This window comes from Camelus bactrianus, chromosome 1, assembly GCF_048773025.1.
Source record: "Camelus bactrianus isolate YW-2024 breed Bactrian camel chromosome 1, ASM4877302v1, whole genome shotgun sequence".
NCBI lineage: Eukaryota > Metazoa > Chordata > Mammalia > Artiodactyla > Camelidae > Camelus > Camelus bactrianus.
In genome coordinates this window covers 62,973,818-62,989,001 of record NC_133539.1, presented here as the reverse complement: position 1 = coordinate 62,989,001, position 15,184 = coordinate 62,973,818, and the positions used below count along the sequence as shown (strand labels likewise).

Sequence of the window (15,184 nt, the reverse complement as noted above, 5' to 3'; positions counted from 1 at the left end):
TGGCTTTTGCCCATTTTGATCAGTTTACTGTTCTTGCCTTGCAATTACACAACACACCGATCGCTATAGAAATACTTTAACTATTGAAATTATTGCAGGAAAAATGTCTTCTGTTGAGTTGACGATGCTCTAGTGTTTCACTCACTTTTTCCCCATTAAAAAAGTTGATTTTTTAATGTGGTGTTTGAAACACGTGATTTTCTAGGAGTTGAACTAATGAAACACAACAGAACAGGTTCTCTCTTTATATATTTACATACACACATACATATATATGTAATTTAAAAAAAATGAGGATCATACTATACATATAACTTTGTGTTTTGCCTTCTTAATAGCACACAATACACATTTTCCAAGGTATTTTTCAAAAATATTTTTAATGCCCAAGGTATTCCATTATATATACATAACACGTTATCTAATCTACTCCCATATTCAACATTTAAAGTGGCTCCTAATTTTCTTATAAAAAAATGATAAACATTGACTGTCCACATCTCGTCTTTTTTCTTACCAAAAATTTCTGACTCCAAATTACCTTCGTGAGGATCAGTGATAGTGTGTGCTATCACACACGTAGTGCCCAGCACACAGGCAGTAATTGGCAGCTACAAATGGGAAATCAAGAACCTAAGAGAACAGACCAGTTCTGTCGGAGGTGAGAGGAGAGACATGTGCTGTTTTAACAGGGGATGCTGTAACTGGCCAGTTAGGAGTAAGCTGGATGAGAAGGGATGGGGTGGCTGTTTTTGCTTCCAGAAGCAGACGGGCCTGCCAGTAGCTAGAATGAAACGATTCTCTATTTTGAACCCAGTACAACACTGCTAGCCGCCCCTTCGGACGTGCTCCTCCAGAGGCCGGCTGTGAACACACTTACTCTGAACCACGCTGATGATGCTCTTGCCTCAGAACCTTCAGGTAGTAGAAAGCTGTAATCAGAGGGAAAACACATAAATCATTGTGTTCTCAAAGATTATTTATTAACTCTTCTCACTTATGGTGGAAAAAAGTTAAATGAAATTGAAATGAGATGAAAATTCAACGTTTCTTCCCCAGGGACCTCAACTGGTTGTACAAAATGAACCAGCAGGGGCTGCATGTGTGCAGCTCACTCACAGGCAGGAGCGCTCACTAAAAGCAGAAACCAAGAAACGACAGCCTAGCGTCTTCTCAGGTATGGGGTTTGACCTGGTGCAACAAGCACGTCACAAGGAGGAGTCTTCTAAATAGAGACGAGGATGCTTGTAAGTCTAAGAATGATGCCTCTTCCAAGCTACACGGCTGTACACAGCCGGGCTCCTCTTTGGAATGAGCCTTCCTAGTCCAGACAATGCCCTCGCCTGTCCTTGGGGATGGACAGCCTCTGTTCTTTGATGGCGGATTTGACTTCTGAGCAGAGTCTGGTCACCTGGAGCTGGCTCAGATGACTAAGGGATGATGAGGTTCTGTGATGTTGTTGGGAGATAAAAGCTATGAAGGCAAAAATAATGGGACCGGTTTTTCTATGTGGGCCACAGTTGGTGCTGAAGGCCCTCCCCAAAGAGGTGGTGACTTTACACTTGCGCCCGGTGATGCGCGCATCGTGGGAGTAGGCACACAGCCCCCTCGGGGCGCAGCGGAAGGCCGGCCTTCATTTGGATGCTTCAGCTCTGGGGACAGTTTTTAAAACCCTGACTCTCACATTTAGAGCTCACTGGGAGCGACGGCAGGACTGTTTGTTCTGTCTCACCTATCAATTTAAAACAAATTTATATTTGGTCCAAGGTTTCCATTCTTTGGGGGCTGAAGGCAAGTGCCACCATTTTTTTCTTCCTTCTTTTCACATGCTTGCTTCCTCGCCCACCAGAGGTCTGCGTGTTTGTCCTTCATGACGGCTGGAGGCAAAAGGTCCCAAGCACCAACAGTGTGCAGGCCGGTGGTCACTGGGGCCACAGGGCAGTGACTGCGGTGGGGGAGCTGCAGCACCAGACCCCAAGGACATCTCTCTGGGAGGTCAGACACTGCCCCGGGGCCTGTCCCAGAGGTGCCCTAGATCCGATCCGTTCCCAGACCCCGGGCCAGGCGAGGGGGACCTAGGCCTCTGGGATAGGGGTGTTGCAGTTCCCATGGTAGATCTTGACGTGGCCCTCACACCGGAAGTAGGCCTCGAAGACGTCACTGTAGCCGTGGTCCCTCCACCAGGTGCACAGCTGCCGGTTCCAGGTACAGTCCAGCACGTGGAAGAGCTCGGGGTGCTCCATGCCGATCATGGTGAAGAAGTCCTGGTCCCCGAGGTGCCCCCGGAAGCGGTACTTGTCGGCCAGCTGCTGCACCTGCGCCGGCTCCAGCAGGCGGCCGTAGAGCGGGGACTGGCGCATGGCCTCCAGGTTGAGCAGCATCACCCCGCTGTTGAATCCAGGGAGCCCTTCGGGGGGAGGACCCCCGACTCGGGTCTTGGGGTTCTCATGGCGGAACTGCCAGAATGTGTGCCTGGAAAGGGGAAAGGACAGATTTAGCCCGGGGTGTGTGTGGGGCACAGTTTGCCAGTCCTGGTTCCCTGGGTCTTTACAACCACCCTGAGGGGAGGTACTGTTTTCACCCCAGGTTTACAGCTACAAAAACTGAGAGGTTCTGAGGTTCAGAATCTCATTGCACTGCCAGCAAGAGGCAGGGCCGGGACCTGGACCCAGGCCTCCTGCTCTTCCCACCACACTCGGCTTCCTCAGGATGACATACATCATCGTCTGCATGGCTCGCGTTGTACAGACTTAGGAAGCACAGGTACCACACCCTATGGGACGGGTGTTCTAAGTGACCACATGCCACCCCACGCCCGAGGACACTGGTGCACAGAGAGGTGCAGGGACTTCGCCAAAGTTACAACCAGCCCAAGCCAGCATCAGGCCCCAGTGTCCACTTCTGAAGATTGCAACAAGGTAGGTGGAACTTTCCACCCTCTTGTCTTTGATCTTGAAAAGGAGAGAGAAAAGTGGGGAAGCAATTCTGAATGGTGAGCAGGGAAAGACACAGGCAGAAACAAAATCTTCTGCTTTAGAACAAGCCTCATCATTAAGACCCCATGCCTAGCATTTCTGAAGGTGGGGTAGGGGCTGGAGGCTTGAAACACCTCAGGAAACACCCATGGCTGAGGGTGCAAAGCAGATGTGGGAGAGGGAGGTGGAATTATGGCTATTTGAGAGAGAAGGTCAGCTCAATTTCAAGTTCTCTTGGCAGATTTAGAAATCTGATCCAGGTCCACAGCTCACAGGATGTTAGAGCCAGGGGGCCCCTTCTATGTCCTCTAACCAAGTGTGTCCATTTGGAGAAGGGAGGGCAGATCAGAAACCTCCCAGTGGGTGACATGGTTAGAGCGCTAGCCACTCTGTTCTCCAGCCTCCTTAACATCAAGCTCCTGCAAGAGGTGGGCACAGGAGGGAGCTGAGAGTGCCCCAGGCCCCACACCCCCAGAGAGGCAGTCACAGCAGAGAAGCCTGCGACGTGGAGGAAAGCCGGAGGGCCCTTTGTCAGGCACAAGAGCAGAAGTGGGCTGGGGCGTGTTCTGCATCAAACTCCATCCCACCTACTTTACCAGCTTCGCCCCTTCCCTAGATTGTAGCGTGGGGAATGCTGCATCATGGCAAAACCAGCTCTGCTCCCAGCCTGGAAATGCCAATCTCTGGTCTCCCACAGAGACAGCTCCCCTGACGCAGCGCAGGGCAGGAGCTGTGGTGAAGTGGACAACACAGTGGAAAGAAAACCAGAGGCCTGGCCCGGGTTGGGCCACACTGAGTCGTTTTCCAGTTCCAACACATTCTCTGGGCCTGGGAATAGAGCTTCCTTGAGGTCTTGCATATCACAGGGGGCCAAGAGTATGCTCCTGGCCAGGGGCAAGGCATTCCGGTTGGACATTCTTACAAGTGGAATACACAGGTTCATTGTCTGGGTTTCACCATAATTGGACTGTGAGTAGAACAGAGCTCTGGCGCCTGCTTGGTGATAACAACTTTAAGTTTCCAAACCAAATAGAGATGCTGGATCTTTCTAGCCATTAAAGCCTGCAGTGATGGGATCACAGCAGGGTTAGAATGTAGTTTGACTACTGTTAATTCATTTATTTCAGGAACAGGTTGCAAACCAGCTAAAATTCTACCAAATACAGCTGGGCCACCACAGAATGGCAGAGGGGACCCTCCAGCTAGGGGAGGGTTTTTTTTTTTAACTATTGTAGTTGGAAATGTTATTAACCCTACCCAGTAATTGACAGAGCAAGTAGACAGGGGATATGGAAGATCTGAACAGAACTATGAACCAACTTGACCTAGTAGACATTTGTAGAACTTTCTACCCAACGAGAGCAGATCACACATTCTTTTCTCCTGCAAATGGAACATTCATCAAGATAGACCACATACTGGACTACAAAACAAGTCTCAATACATTTTAAAAGGTTAAAAATCAGATAAAGAATGGTCCCTAACCCTCCTACACTGTTGGTGGGAATGTAGTTTGGTGCAGCCATTATTGAAAACAATATGGAGATTCCTTAAAAAACTGAAAATAGAGTTTCCTCTAGATATATGCCCAGGAATGGGGTTGCTGGATCATATGGTAAGTCTAATTCTAAAAGATACATGCACCCCAGTGTTCATAGCAACACTATTTACAATAGCCAAGACATGGAAACAACCCAAATGTCCATCAACAAATGACTAGATAAAGTAGTTGGGGTACATTTATACAATGGAATACTACTCAGATAATGCCATGTGCAGCAACATGGATGGACCTGGAGATTGTCAGTCTAAGTAAGCCAAGAAAAGGAAAATACCATATGATATCACTCATATGTGAAATCTTAAAAAAAAAAAAAACTTATTTACAAAACAGAAATAGAATCCCATAGAAAACAAACTTATGGTTACCAGAGGGGAAAGTTGGTGGGAAAGGATAAATTGGAAGTTTGAGATTTGCAGATACTAACTACTATATATAAAATAGATAAACAAGTTTCTTTGGTATAGCGCAGGGAACTATGTTCAATATCTTATAGTAACCTGTAATGAAAATGAATATGTATATGGATGACTAAAACATGCTGTACACCAGAAATTGACACAAACAACATTGTAAACTGACTATACTTCAATAAAAAAGGTCCCTAACCAAAATGGAATTGCACTTAAAATAAAAAACAAGATACCTAGAAAGTTTCCAAGTATTTGGAAGTTAAGCCACATATCTTTAAACAAGCCATTGATCAAAGTATTGCAAATTGGATGAATAGCCACATTCTCTTCCATTTTCAAAAGCAGAGTGACCAGCTGTCCCAAGTCCTGAGAGACGCCTCGTCCCAGGCAAGCCAGGACACCTGGTCATCTATTGAAACCTCAGGGTTCAGACTAAGTTATGTGTCACCTTAGGAATAGGGTTTTCTCTTTTTTCAGGGGAGGAGGAGGTTTTATTGCCAAGGCACTGGATTCAGCCCTCAGAAAGGAGAGACCCAGGGGAAAGGAGACGGAAGTGGACATCCCGAACTCCGTCAAGCCCACCGGTCCTTCTGTGCTCCCCACAGCTCCGTCTCCCAGGACCACCACTGCCTCCTCAGCATCGCACACAGCAGGGCCTCAGGAAGCATGAAGTGATGACAAGGACTGAGGGAAAGGTCACTTCAGCTTAGGCTACGTGGCCTTCAGTGTTGTCTGGCACCAGGGACAGAAAAACGTCAGGACACAAAGTTGCTGCTGCCGAGAGAAAACCTGCTGCTTCTCTGAGCCCTGTATCCATCACTGGCAGGTCTATGTGGGGTAGAGTGAGGAGTGGGGACCCACGAGGGGGTGCCCAGGTGTTTCAAAAGGGTTTGGAAGGGTTTCTACTCTTGAGCAAGCTGGGGAGCAGAGGGGCCATTTGCAGTCCCAGGGTGCATCCTTACCACCTTCAGCAGGGAGCTCCTCCAAGTCTTCCCTTTTACACCACAGTGACCTGCCACCAAACCTGCTGGGCTCAGGAAAGCGGGGCCGGAGGCAGAGAGATGGACAACATCCTTCCAGGCAGAGACCATAACCCAGGTGGCTCTAGGGGAACTTGCTGCCTAGCACTGCGGCTCAATCAGGATGAAGAGGCATTTTATGACATAGAGCCAGAAAGAGCCAGGTCTGGACATCAGCACATGATGACTTGTAAGCAGAAGCAAAGGAGGGACAGGAAATTGGAAATGCAAGCTGCCTGGGGTGTCTGCTGGAGCATCAACGCAGCCTGAAAATGAACCACTGACTCTTAAGTAGAAAATTATTGCCCTTGTTGAAAGCGTTCCTTCTACCCCCAAATGAACTCAAAAACACAGAGCAGCTCCTCAAGGGAATGGTGGGTTTCTCTGGCCTCCACATCAGCTGGTTCTCCTGGAGGAACTGCCCCAGCCTTGGGGCAGAGAGGGGTGCAGGGACACAGAGGGGATCAGCGCTCACGTAAAGGGCTACCAAGGTGAGATCCCCAGTTCCTCACCCACCACAGAGCCCTCTGACATCATCTGCCTCCCTTCCCTCCCGGCAGCACGGGGACAGTACTGCCTGCATTTTAACAGAAGGGAACAGAGGCCCTCAGTTGTCAGGGCTCTGACGCGAATCCAGGGCTTCTGATCTCCGAGATCCCTTTCATCTTTGACTGCCTTGGATTCCACCACCGGCTAATGTTCCAAGGAGCAGCTCTGGAATTTCAATTTTATTTCTGATTTGGCAGGCCACTGGTGCCTCACTGACTGGCATGGGGAGGGTGTCAGACCGAGAGCCGCTCTGAGGTGGGCCAGGGCACCCCAGACCCTTGCCTTCCTCCCAGGAGCTGAGGCTGCAGGGAACCTCTTTGTGAAGGAAGGAATCTGGTTCTGAGTCCTAGAGCTTCCAGGACTTTCTCAGATTAACCTCCATGCCCACAGCCTAGCCATGTTGCACCGCTTAATCGTCTGTATTTGGGCCTGTGTAGCCTTGTTCTCACCCTCCAGGGTCACCTAGAGGGGATAAGGTTTCTTCCCTTTTAGAAACAACTTCAGCTGCGAACAAGCCCCCGTGCAGATGGTCCACTGTAAATACTGAGTCTTTCCAGAAGCTGACGAGGCTTGTTGGGGAAGCACAATGAGGCACGTTCTTCTAGTTATGGGTGATACGTTTTCTAATTTTTTTTAACTTCTTTTTTGGGGAGGGGGAGGAGGTAGTTTGTTTATTTTTAGAGGCAGTACTGGGGATTGAACCCAGGCCCTTGTGCATGCTAGGAATGCGCTCTAACGCTTAAGTTATACCCTCCCCCCTCTAAATTTTTTATATCAAGTATGTCTTAATTAATCGTCATAAAAAGACTATTAAAAAGTAGTGAAATACAGACATAGAAAACAAACTAATGGTTACCAGGGTGGGGAAAGTGGGTGGGAAGAGATAAATTGGGAGTTCGAGATTTGCAGATAACTACCTACCATACATAAAACAGATCAACAGCAAGTTCATACTGTATAGCACAGGGAACTATATTCAATAGCTGTAGTAACCTATAATGAAGAAGAATACGAAAATGATGGAAGGGGGTAGTTGAAGTAATTTTGAAAAGCAAAGCCATCTCCTCTCTCAGGTCTTTCCCCTGATGATCATTGCCAAGGTCACTCCGCCAAGACTCTCAACCACAGACCCTGACCAGAGAACAGCGAGCTCACTTCTCCAGGGGAGAACCCGTGTTGCCATGAACTGTCCCTCTCCCTGCCCCACCAACGAGCCTACACCCAAATCACAGACCCTTCTGCCTCCTTATTTCCTCATGAGTTTTTTCTCCTGGGTTGGTCTTTCTCAGCTCCTTGGGCTCAGAGTTTTCCACTTTACTTCCAAGAGGAGAAGCAAGGATGAGAACACACACTGGGCCCAGGCAGTCTTCACAACACCCCTCCCAGGAAGGTTCTAGAAGCCTGTGCCAGCCAACTCAGGCTGAGTTCAAGCTCTCAGGCCAAAAAGGCTCCATCATAGATCTGGATTCACAGGGACCACATGTCGCCATTCCTCAAGCTGAGGGCAGAGTCACTAAGAAGCCAGCAAGGCCGGCCTCCACCTGGAGGAACTGGAGGCTGTCTAATCAGCAGAGGCCGGAATCAGGAAACGCCACTTCCCTTATGCCCGTGCTGTGTGCCAGGCCCAATCAGCTATTGTTTGACTTGGAGAGGACCCTGTTTTCTAGTCCTCTGTGAGGAAAGGCCAGGAGCGAAGAGCCATGGTGGGAGCAGCCCAGTGTTCCATCCAGCCCCGCCTTGCGGCCACCAGGGGCCAGCTGTGGGAGATGTGGGGCTGACTCAGGGCAGTGGCACTGTGTCTCGGTCCTGCTTCGGGCTGAGGCCGAAGTTCTGTGGGACGGGCGCTGACCCTGAAGTTGTCTAGGGGACAGTGCCCTGTGGTATCAAACTGCAGAGGACACGGACCGCCTGGAATTGTCCCCCCGCCGCCAAAGCTTTAAATGGCCCATTTCCCCAGGGTATTTCTTACTGCCAAGAGTCACAACTGAGCCTTGTTAGGATCTCTTGCTAGCAAGACCCAAAGCAGGCAGGTCTCTAACTCAGAGAGGGTGAGAAATGTTCCCAAAGTCACAAGGGTTATCAGTGGTAGAACTGACAGGGGCTACTCATCACCACTGTCAGCCAGCAGAGAGAGGCCCCGAAGTCCCTTCTGCCGTGTCTTTGTGAGACGTGCAGGGACGCCAGAGAGCACACTGAACTACGGGAAGAATCAATCAGCGATCTCTCACATATTTAGCGGAGCACGGACTAGACCCAGCTGATACGGAGGTGAGTAGAACATCCCTGCCCTCAGGAAACTGATAGTGCAGGGGGGCCAAGACCCGGATGTCAATACACCAACAGTGTATGAGGCTGTGAGAGGGGCGCTGCACCTGGAACCCGGAGACCTAGGCTAAGGACCAGCTGTGTGAGTCCTGGGCCTCTCAGGGCCTTGGCTTGTTCAGCAAGGATGTGGGGATGAGACTCCCCCGAGGGCCATAGTGGACTCTAGGAGCAAATGCAGGCACAAACCTGCCCAGCGCCAGGCCCTTTAGAGGGGCCCTGACTGTCACTGTGGGTGCCCATTCCCAGAAGGCAGACCCCCTCCCTGCCCAGGCTCTTCTCAGGGTGTGGTGGTCTCCCAGGGACCAGCCCTCATCCACCCACCAGCCATCTACAGGTTTCTGTTTGACTTTGCTTCCTGCTTTAGAGTCTACAATGATGAAGATGACCCACGTCAACTGTCTCATTCCTAGAGCGGCACCAGCTATAACCCATCCACCTGTGTGGGACTCTCTCAAACCAGGCAGAGCATTGAAATCATGTAGCATGAACATCCCTGCATCCGGGCACTGTCAAGGCCTAGAGGCTGCTCCCCACGCCCTCAGGAGGCGGTGGGATGCCCTTCTCTGAAGCATCTGTCCTCTTTTCTGCCTCTCCCATCATTCCTTGGCCTGTCTGACATCCCAGCCTCGTGGGCTGCCTCCCACACCTGCTGCCTTGGAGCTGGGAACAGACGGGTGAGGCAGGGAATTCCTTGTCACTCAATCTGACAAACAGCTCTGGAGCAGGCCATGCCTAAACTGGGCGAGGCCCTGGAGGGCTGCATGGAGGGGAACTGGGGGAGTGACAAGGGACAGAGGTGATGGGGGAAGAGGCATTGCAAGGTTCAACCAGGCAGATGGAGCTCTGAGCGGCTTCAAGTCTAGGTTACTACAGGGATGGTGGAGCCACTAACAGTTTGGCAAGGCTGGGAGGAGGAAGAGGGGAGTGACCCATTCAATCTTGAATAGATGCCAGAGAAAAGAGTGACATGGAAAAGTTCTGCAGGTGGCTGGATACAGGTCACAGGCAAAGCAGGCAGGATGAAATTCTAGAGGGTTCTGACACTTAGGGAATGGAAGAAGAGGCACAAGGAAAGATGTAGGATGCTCTGTCTGCTGTGGGAACCCCTGAGGAGCCATGCGGACCTCCAGCCCGACCTGCAGGCCCATTGTGCCCATGCAAACCCCTTGTCCCCCAGCCCTGTGACCCAGGTGCCCAAAGTGCCCCAGCCTTCCTCCCCTACCCCCTCATCCCCATCCAATCCAGTGGCGTCCAGACCTTCTCTCCCCAGATGTTGCCCTCCAAACCCTCTTACTGATACCAGCTGACCATTCTCTGCCTCCCATTCAAGCAAACACTGATCTGGACAGAATGACACCTCGGTCCCTCCCCAGGCAGAGACCAATCCCAATGCCACTGCCCCAAACCCCAGGGATGCCCCTGCCTCCCCGCTGCACACCCTTCCAGAGCTGTCCTCCCTCCTCCACCGCAGCCTCCACCAGCAGTCTAGCTGCCTCCTCACCTCCTTGCTCATCACCTCTGCCCACCACCTAAGCCATCTTCTCTGCTCCATTCCTAAGGTACCCTCAATAATTTCAATGGCCGTGGTGACGGCCTCACCTCGGCCTCAGGGTTTTCTGCAAGCCCCACTTGAGCTACCGACTCAGCTCCCCTCCGTGCACCTTGCCACCACAAGGCGTTCTGCTCCAGGGACAGGGAGCCGACATAGATGCCCTCAGACCCCTGCACCCTGCCCTCACCCCCAGGGAACCTGCCCGTCGGCCCCTTGGGAGTCTCCGGGGCCCACCTCTCCTATTCTCTAGGCTATCAATCTCCCCTGGCTCCCCACCCAGCCTAAGCTGCCCCCAGCAGCTCGCCACATGCCTGGAATGTAACAGTGTTGAAAACGGTTGGGGATGAAGACTCAAAAATGCTGCAGGAGGTACCCGAGACCATTGAGCAGTGAGTGATGGAGACTAAGAGGTGGGACTCCTGCCCTGGGACAGAGGCAGAGAAGGCAGGTGCACCGGCAGCAAAGAAAGGGCAGAGGGAAAAATATTTGCTCAGAGGGAAGCTGAGTGTGTCCACACGCCAAGGGAAAGGGGTGTGGAGGCCAGAATGAAGAGAAAAGACGCACAGAGTGAACGGCAGGGTGGCACTCTGAGGAATGATAATCATGACAATGGCTAATATTTAGTGAGTGCTTACTATGTGCCAGGCCTTGTTTTAAGTCCTCAAATGTATGAAACTTGTTTAATGTTTTAATAAACAAATGAGGTAAGGACTCAAATCTCCATTTAATAGGAAGATATAAAACATATGCCCAAGGTCAGAGGCGTCCAGGCAGGAGGGTCTGCCAAGAAGAGGGAAATCCTGGGACGCATCTGAGACTGGAGGAGGGACAGAAGTAAGGGACAGCTCTGAGTGGGGAGTTAGGGATATTGGGAAAGCTCATTTTTGGTGAACTCAAAATCTTGGGAAGGTACGAGGTGAAGTCATCCAGGGAAACAGAGGGGCTGGGGTGCAAAGAAGGCCTTGAGAAAGAGGAATCGTTTATGAAGGCACCTGGGAAACGCAGTAAGGAATCAATGAAAGATGAATGAAAGAATCTGCCTGAGCGCTGAGGGCGTGAGTGCAGTCAGGGAGCCCAGGAGTGATAACCGGAAAGCATCTTACTCATTTTTATGTCTTGAGAGCCTGGTGTGGGCATTTGATTCACAGCAGTCTGCTGAGAACTGTTACGTTTCAAATGAATGTTTGCATAAATGGATTAAAGAATCAATGAACAAAGGAATAAGAAACTGTAAAAGCAAATGGTGGAAATTTAAAAGTGGAGAATGTTGAATGAAGGCAGTGGAACAACAGTTCAAAAGGTAGTTGGGGGAGGGTGTGCCCTGGGCCCTGTGGGCTGGAGCCATGAGGGGTCTTCACTGGAGGGAGCCAGGTCCCCCTCAGGATGAGGATGGAGAAGAGGAGAGAGAAAAGTTGGTCCCCTTGAGACAGGAAGGAAGGGGGTAGGGCACAGCCATTAAAGGAGTGACAGCAACGAGCCCAAGATGGTGGAAAAGTAAACTCCCATAGACCCTGAGGTCCAAGATGGCGGGAGATTCAACCTCCAGTGGACCTTGAGCTTCATTATACACATTTCAATGTACTAGCATGGTTAATGACACTCCCACAGGTGCCAAGACACTTTGAGGCTGACCGTGAAAGGTCAAAAAAAGGGCGGTGGCCCAGTTCCTGGGAATCCCCACCCCTTCCCTGAAGTAGTTGGAATAATCCTCCTACTCATTAGCATATGAAATTCCTGAGCCCATAGAACCTAACAACCTCACACCTTGTGGTCACTGTCTCTCTTGCCTTCTGAGACAGCCCACACTCTGTCTAAGGAGTGTGTATCTGTTTTCACTCTAACAGCCCCCCACCCCACCTCGTGGCCTCTCTGGCCTTCTGAGATGGCCTATACTCGGTCTATGGGGTGTGCATCTCTCTGAATAAATCTCCTTTTACTCAACTATGGCTCGCTCTTGAATTTCTTCCTGCGCAAAGCCAAGACCCTCACTTGGCAGGGTGCGTCCCAGGGACCTGACCAAGATCTGGGACATGGCCATCATCTTGTACCCATTTTTTTTCCTGTATCACCACGAGCTAAGGAATCCACACCTGTGATGAGATGCTGGTATGACAAAAGTTAGCCATGAAGAGCCCCAGCTGGGAACCTGATTCAGCAGTGCCCACAGCTCTGTGGACAATGCCCTTCCCAGTGCTGGCCCTGGAGGAGCCCGTGGCCTCCAAGCAGCAGGGCTTGTACATCACCGCTCGGGAGCAGCTTAAATCTGGTGGGAGCCTTGGGGCCCAAGCAGGAGACCGCAGGGCCTGCAGCCAGCAGGCTGGGCTGGTGAGGGCCATATGCAGGGGGCCTCAGCTCAGCTCCAAGATCCTGCCCTTTCCCTGGAGTTAGGCTGAGGGAGGGACTTTCTTCAGGGTAAAGACAAAGCCAGAGTCACCTTCAGAATTGGCTCACTGCTCCTCCCACGGCACTAGGGGACACAGGAGAGAAGTACCCAGGACACAAGCTGGGGTGTTTTCTGGGACAGTGAGCAGAACAGAGGCGTATGTGGTAAGGGTGATGGGGAGGGGCACATGTGGAATTTAACCTTGTGTCCGGAATTGAGATCAGTCAATCTAGCCCGGCACCCTTCACCCTGCTGTGGCTGACCCAGGCACAAAGGCCACCGAGCTACCAGTAAGTATGTTACTTCTCAAGCCTAGAAGCAATCTGTGAGCCCGCCCACTTCATCTAAGCTGAGCTCTACCTTTGCCCCTGCTGTCCTACAAGTTCGTGGCCTAGGTTTTGGTCAAGGGTAAAACTACCGATCGGCACATTGACATAAATACTGGGGGTCTCCCACCTGTCAGGCACAAGGCACTGTGGAGGCGGACGGCGACAGGCCAGATGCAGGCCCTGCCTTGCAGGAGCCTGTCCCGGGCAGCAGCACTGCTTAGATGTCACTATGCCGGGACTCACCTGGGGTCTGGTTAAAATGCAGGTTCCCACTCAGATGCTGCATTTCTGACAAGTTCCCAGGTGATGCTGATGCTGCTGGCCCCAGGATCACACTCAGAAGAAAAGTGGGGTATTTTTAATAATTTTATAAAGAAATGAAAACCACATGAGTAGCAGTGATATCATTTTATCCTGAAAATGGCCGTGAAATGAGTAGCATGGCCACTTGTAAATGTTATGCTAATACTTGCCGGGCCTTATCACTTTGTCACAGCCCTCGGGGGGCTGCCCGGGAAATGCTTCCTGGAAGCAGGGCACTTACGGTGCCAGGAGAGGGCCCATCTCAGCCTGCTTCCATCCCCAGAAATCAGCAGTCAGCCTGGGGTGGAGGGGGAGGCGGGTGTGTATTAGCTGTCCACTGACTGAAAAAATGTTCTGGTGCACCGTGGGGTTGAGAATGCAGGTTCTGGGGCGGACAGTCTGTGTTCAAATCCTGGTCATCTGCTACCACCCTGGACAAGGCACAAAAGCTCTCTGTGCCGCAGACTTCCTTATGGAAACAGGGTTGTTGAGGGGATTTTATGAGAGAACGCAGGTACAACGCTCAGTCCGGTCAGAGGTGATGGAAGCCAAGGACACGCATCACGTTCAGCGAGAAGCAGTGTGGAATCTTGGCAGCAAACACACGCTTCCTCTGCCTCATCTGTACGCGCAGGGGCCCGAAACCTGCTTCACGTGGCTCCAACCCCCGAGCAGGGCGACCTCGGGCAAGTCACTTCCCTCCCGGGGCCTCAATTCCTGCGTCTACCCAAGGGGATTCATCAGGTCTAGGATCCTTTTCTGAGTCTGTGGCTCCCCACCAGAACTACGACCTACCATCCGTGAAATTTTGGGGGCGAAGTTCAAGGGACTGTAATAGGCACCAAACTCCAGTCATCGATCTCTCTTTAAATGCAGTACCAGTGTGGGAGTACAACATGGATTTTTTGTTGTTGCTTTTGTTTCAAAACCCACGTCCACATTCCAGAGAAGCCCCACCATTGGCCCAGTGTTGGCACCTGGATGCTTCCCGGTTATGAGCCCCCAGCAACGTGCTGTGGGGGGCTGGGCGTAGAGAGGCAGCACACAGGGCAGTCACTGTATTTGTTTGTTTCTGCTGATCCTTTTACTTTTGTCCTTCGTGGGCTCACAGATACAGGTTTTAGGAAACAGAAGTGGACTGTTTCCAGCTTTTTGCCTCTCTCCCTCCCTTCCTGGTGGCTTCACCAGATGTGGCTGAAACCTGCCCAGCTTCCCCTCTCCTGCTGGTGCACTGTCTCAGCAGTTGCACGGGAAAATTCCTCGTCTCCCCAGAACTCCCTTCCCTCGGTTATCTCAGCATAAAAACATGGAACCCCTGTGGGAGTGGGGGTCAAAGCAGGAAAGTGAGGGACCCCTCTGAACCCACCCTCAGCCACACCCCCTCCCTGGCGCATACACATGTGAGCTGCTGCCAGCTTCCTCCTGTGGGTCACAGACACCAGGCCTCAGCCCTACACAGCCAGCGAGTTGGCCAAGAAGCTCAGTTCTGATCTCTGCTCCACCAAGATGACCCCTGGGGCCTCTCCCCCGGGTCTCCCCTGCATCAGAATCTCTCTCCTCATCACCTCCTCAGAAGTCAGGATCATCCAGATCCCTAAGTCATCAGTAAACACCTGCTTGAAGCCTAGTATGGACCAAGCACTGTACCCAAAATGAGGAGGAGGAGAGGAGTTGCTGCCACTCACTGCGGCCCTTACTCAGCTTTACACACATTCTCTCAATTCCTCACAACAGTATCTATGGTTAGCACTATTTCTACTTTATAGATAAGGAAA

At 51.2% G+C, this 15,184-nt stretch overlaps 1 protein-coding gene across 1 annotated transcript in view; it reads right to left on the bottom strand.

Annotated features, from left to right (window-relative positions):
• Positions 1–961: 961 nt before the first annotated feature.
• Positions 962–15,184, bottom strand: part of XXYLT1 (xyloside xylosyltransferase 1) — a 161,227-nt gene continuing 147,004 nt past the window's right edge. The window contains exon 4 of the mRNA XM_045519817.2: positions 962–2,472. Within this exon, the coding sequence (XP_045375773.2) occupies positions 2,076–2,472 (397 nt within the window). The 3' untranslated portion in view covers positions 962–2,075. The remainder of the gene's footprint in view (positions 2,473–15,184) is intronic.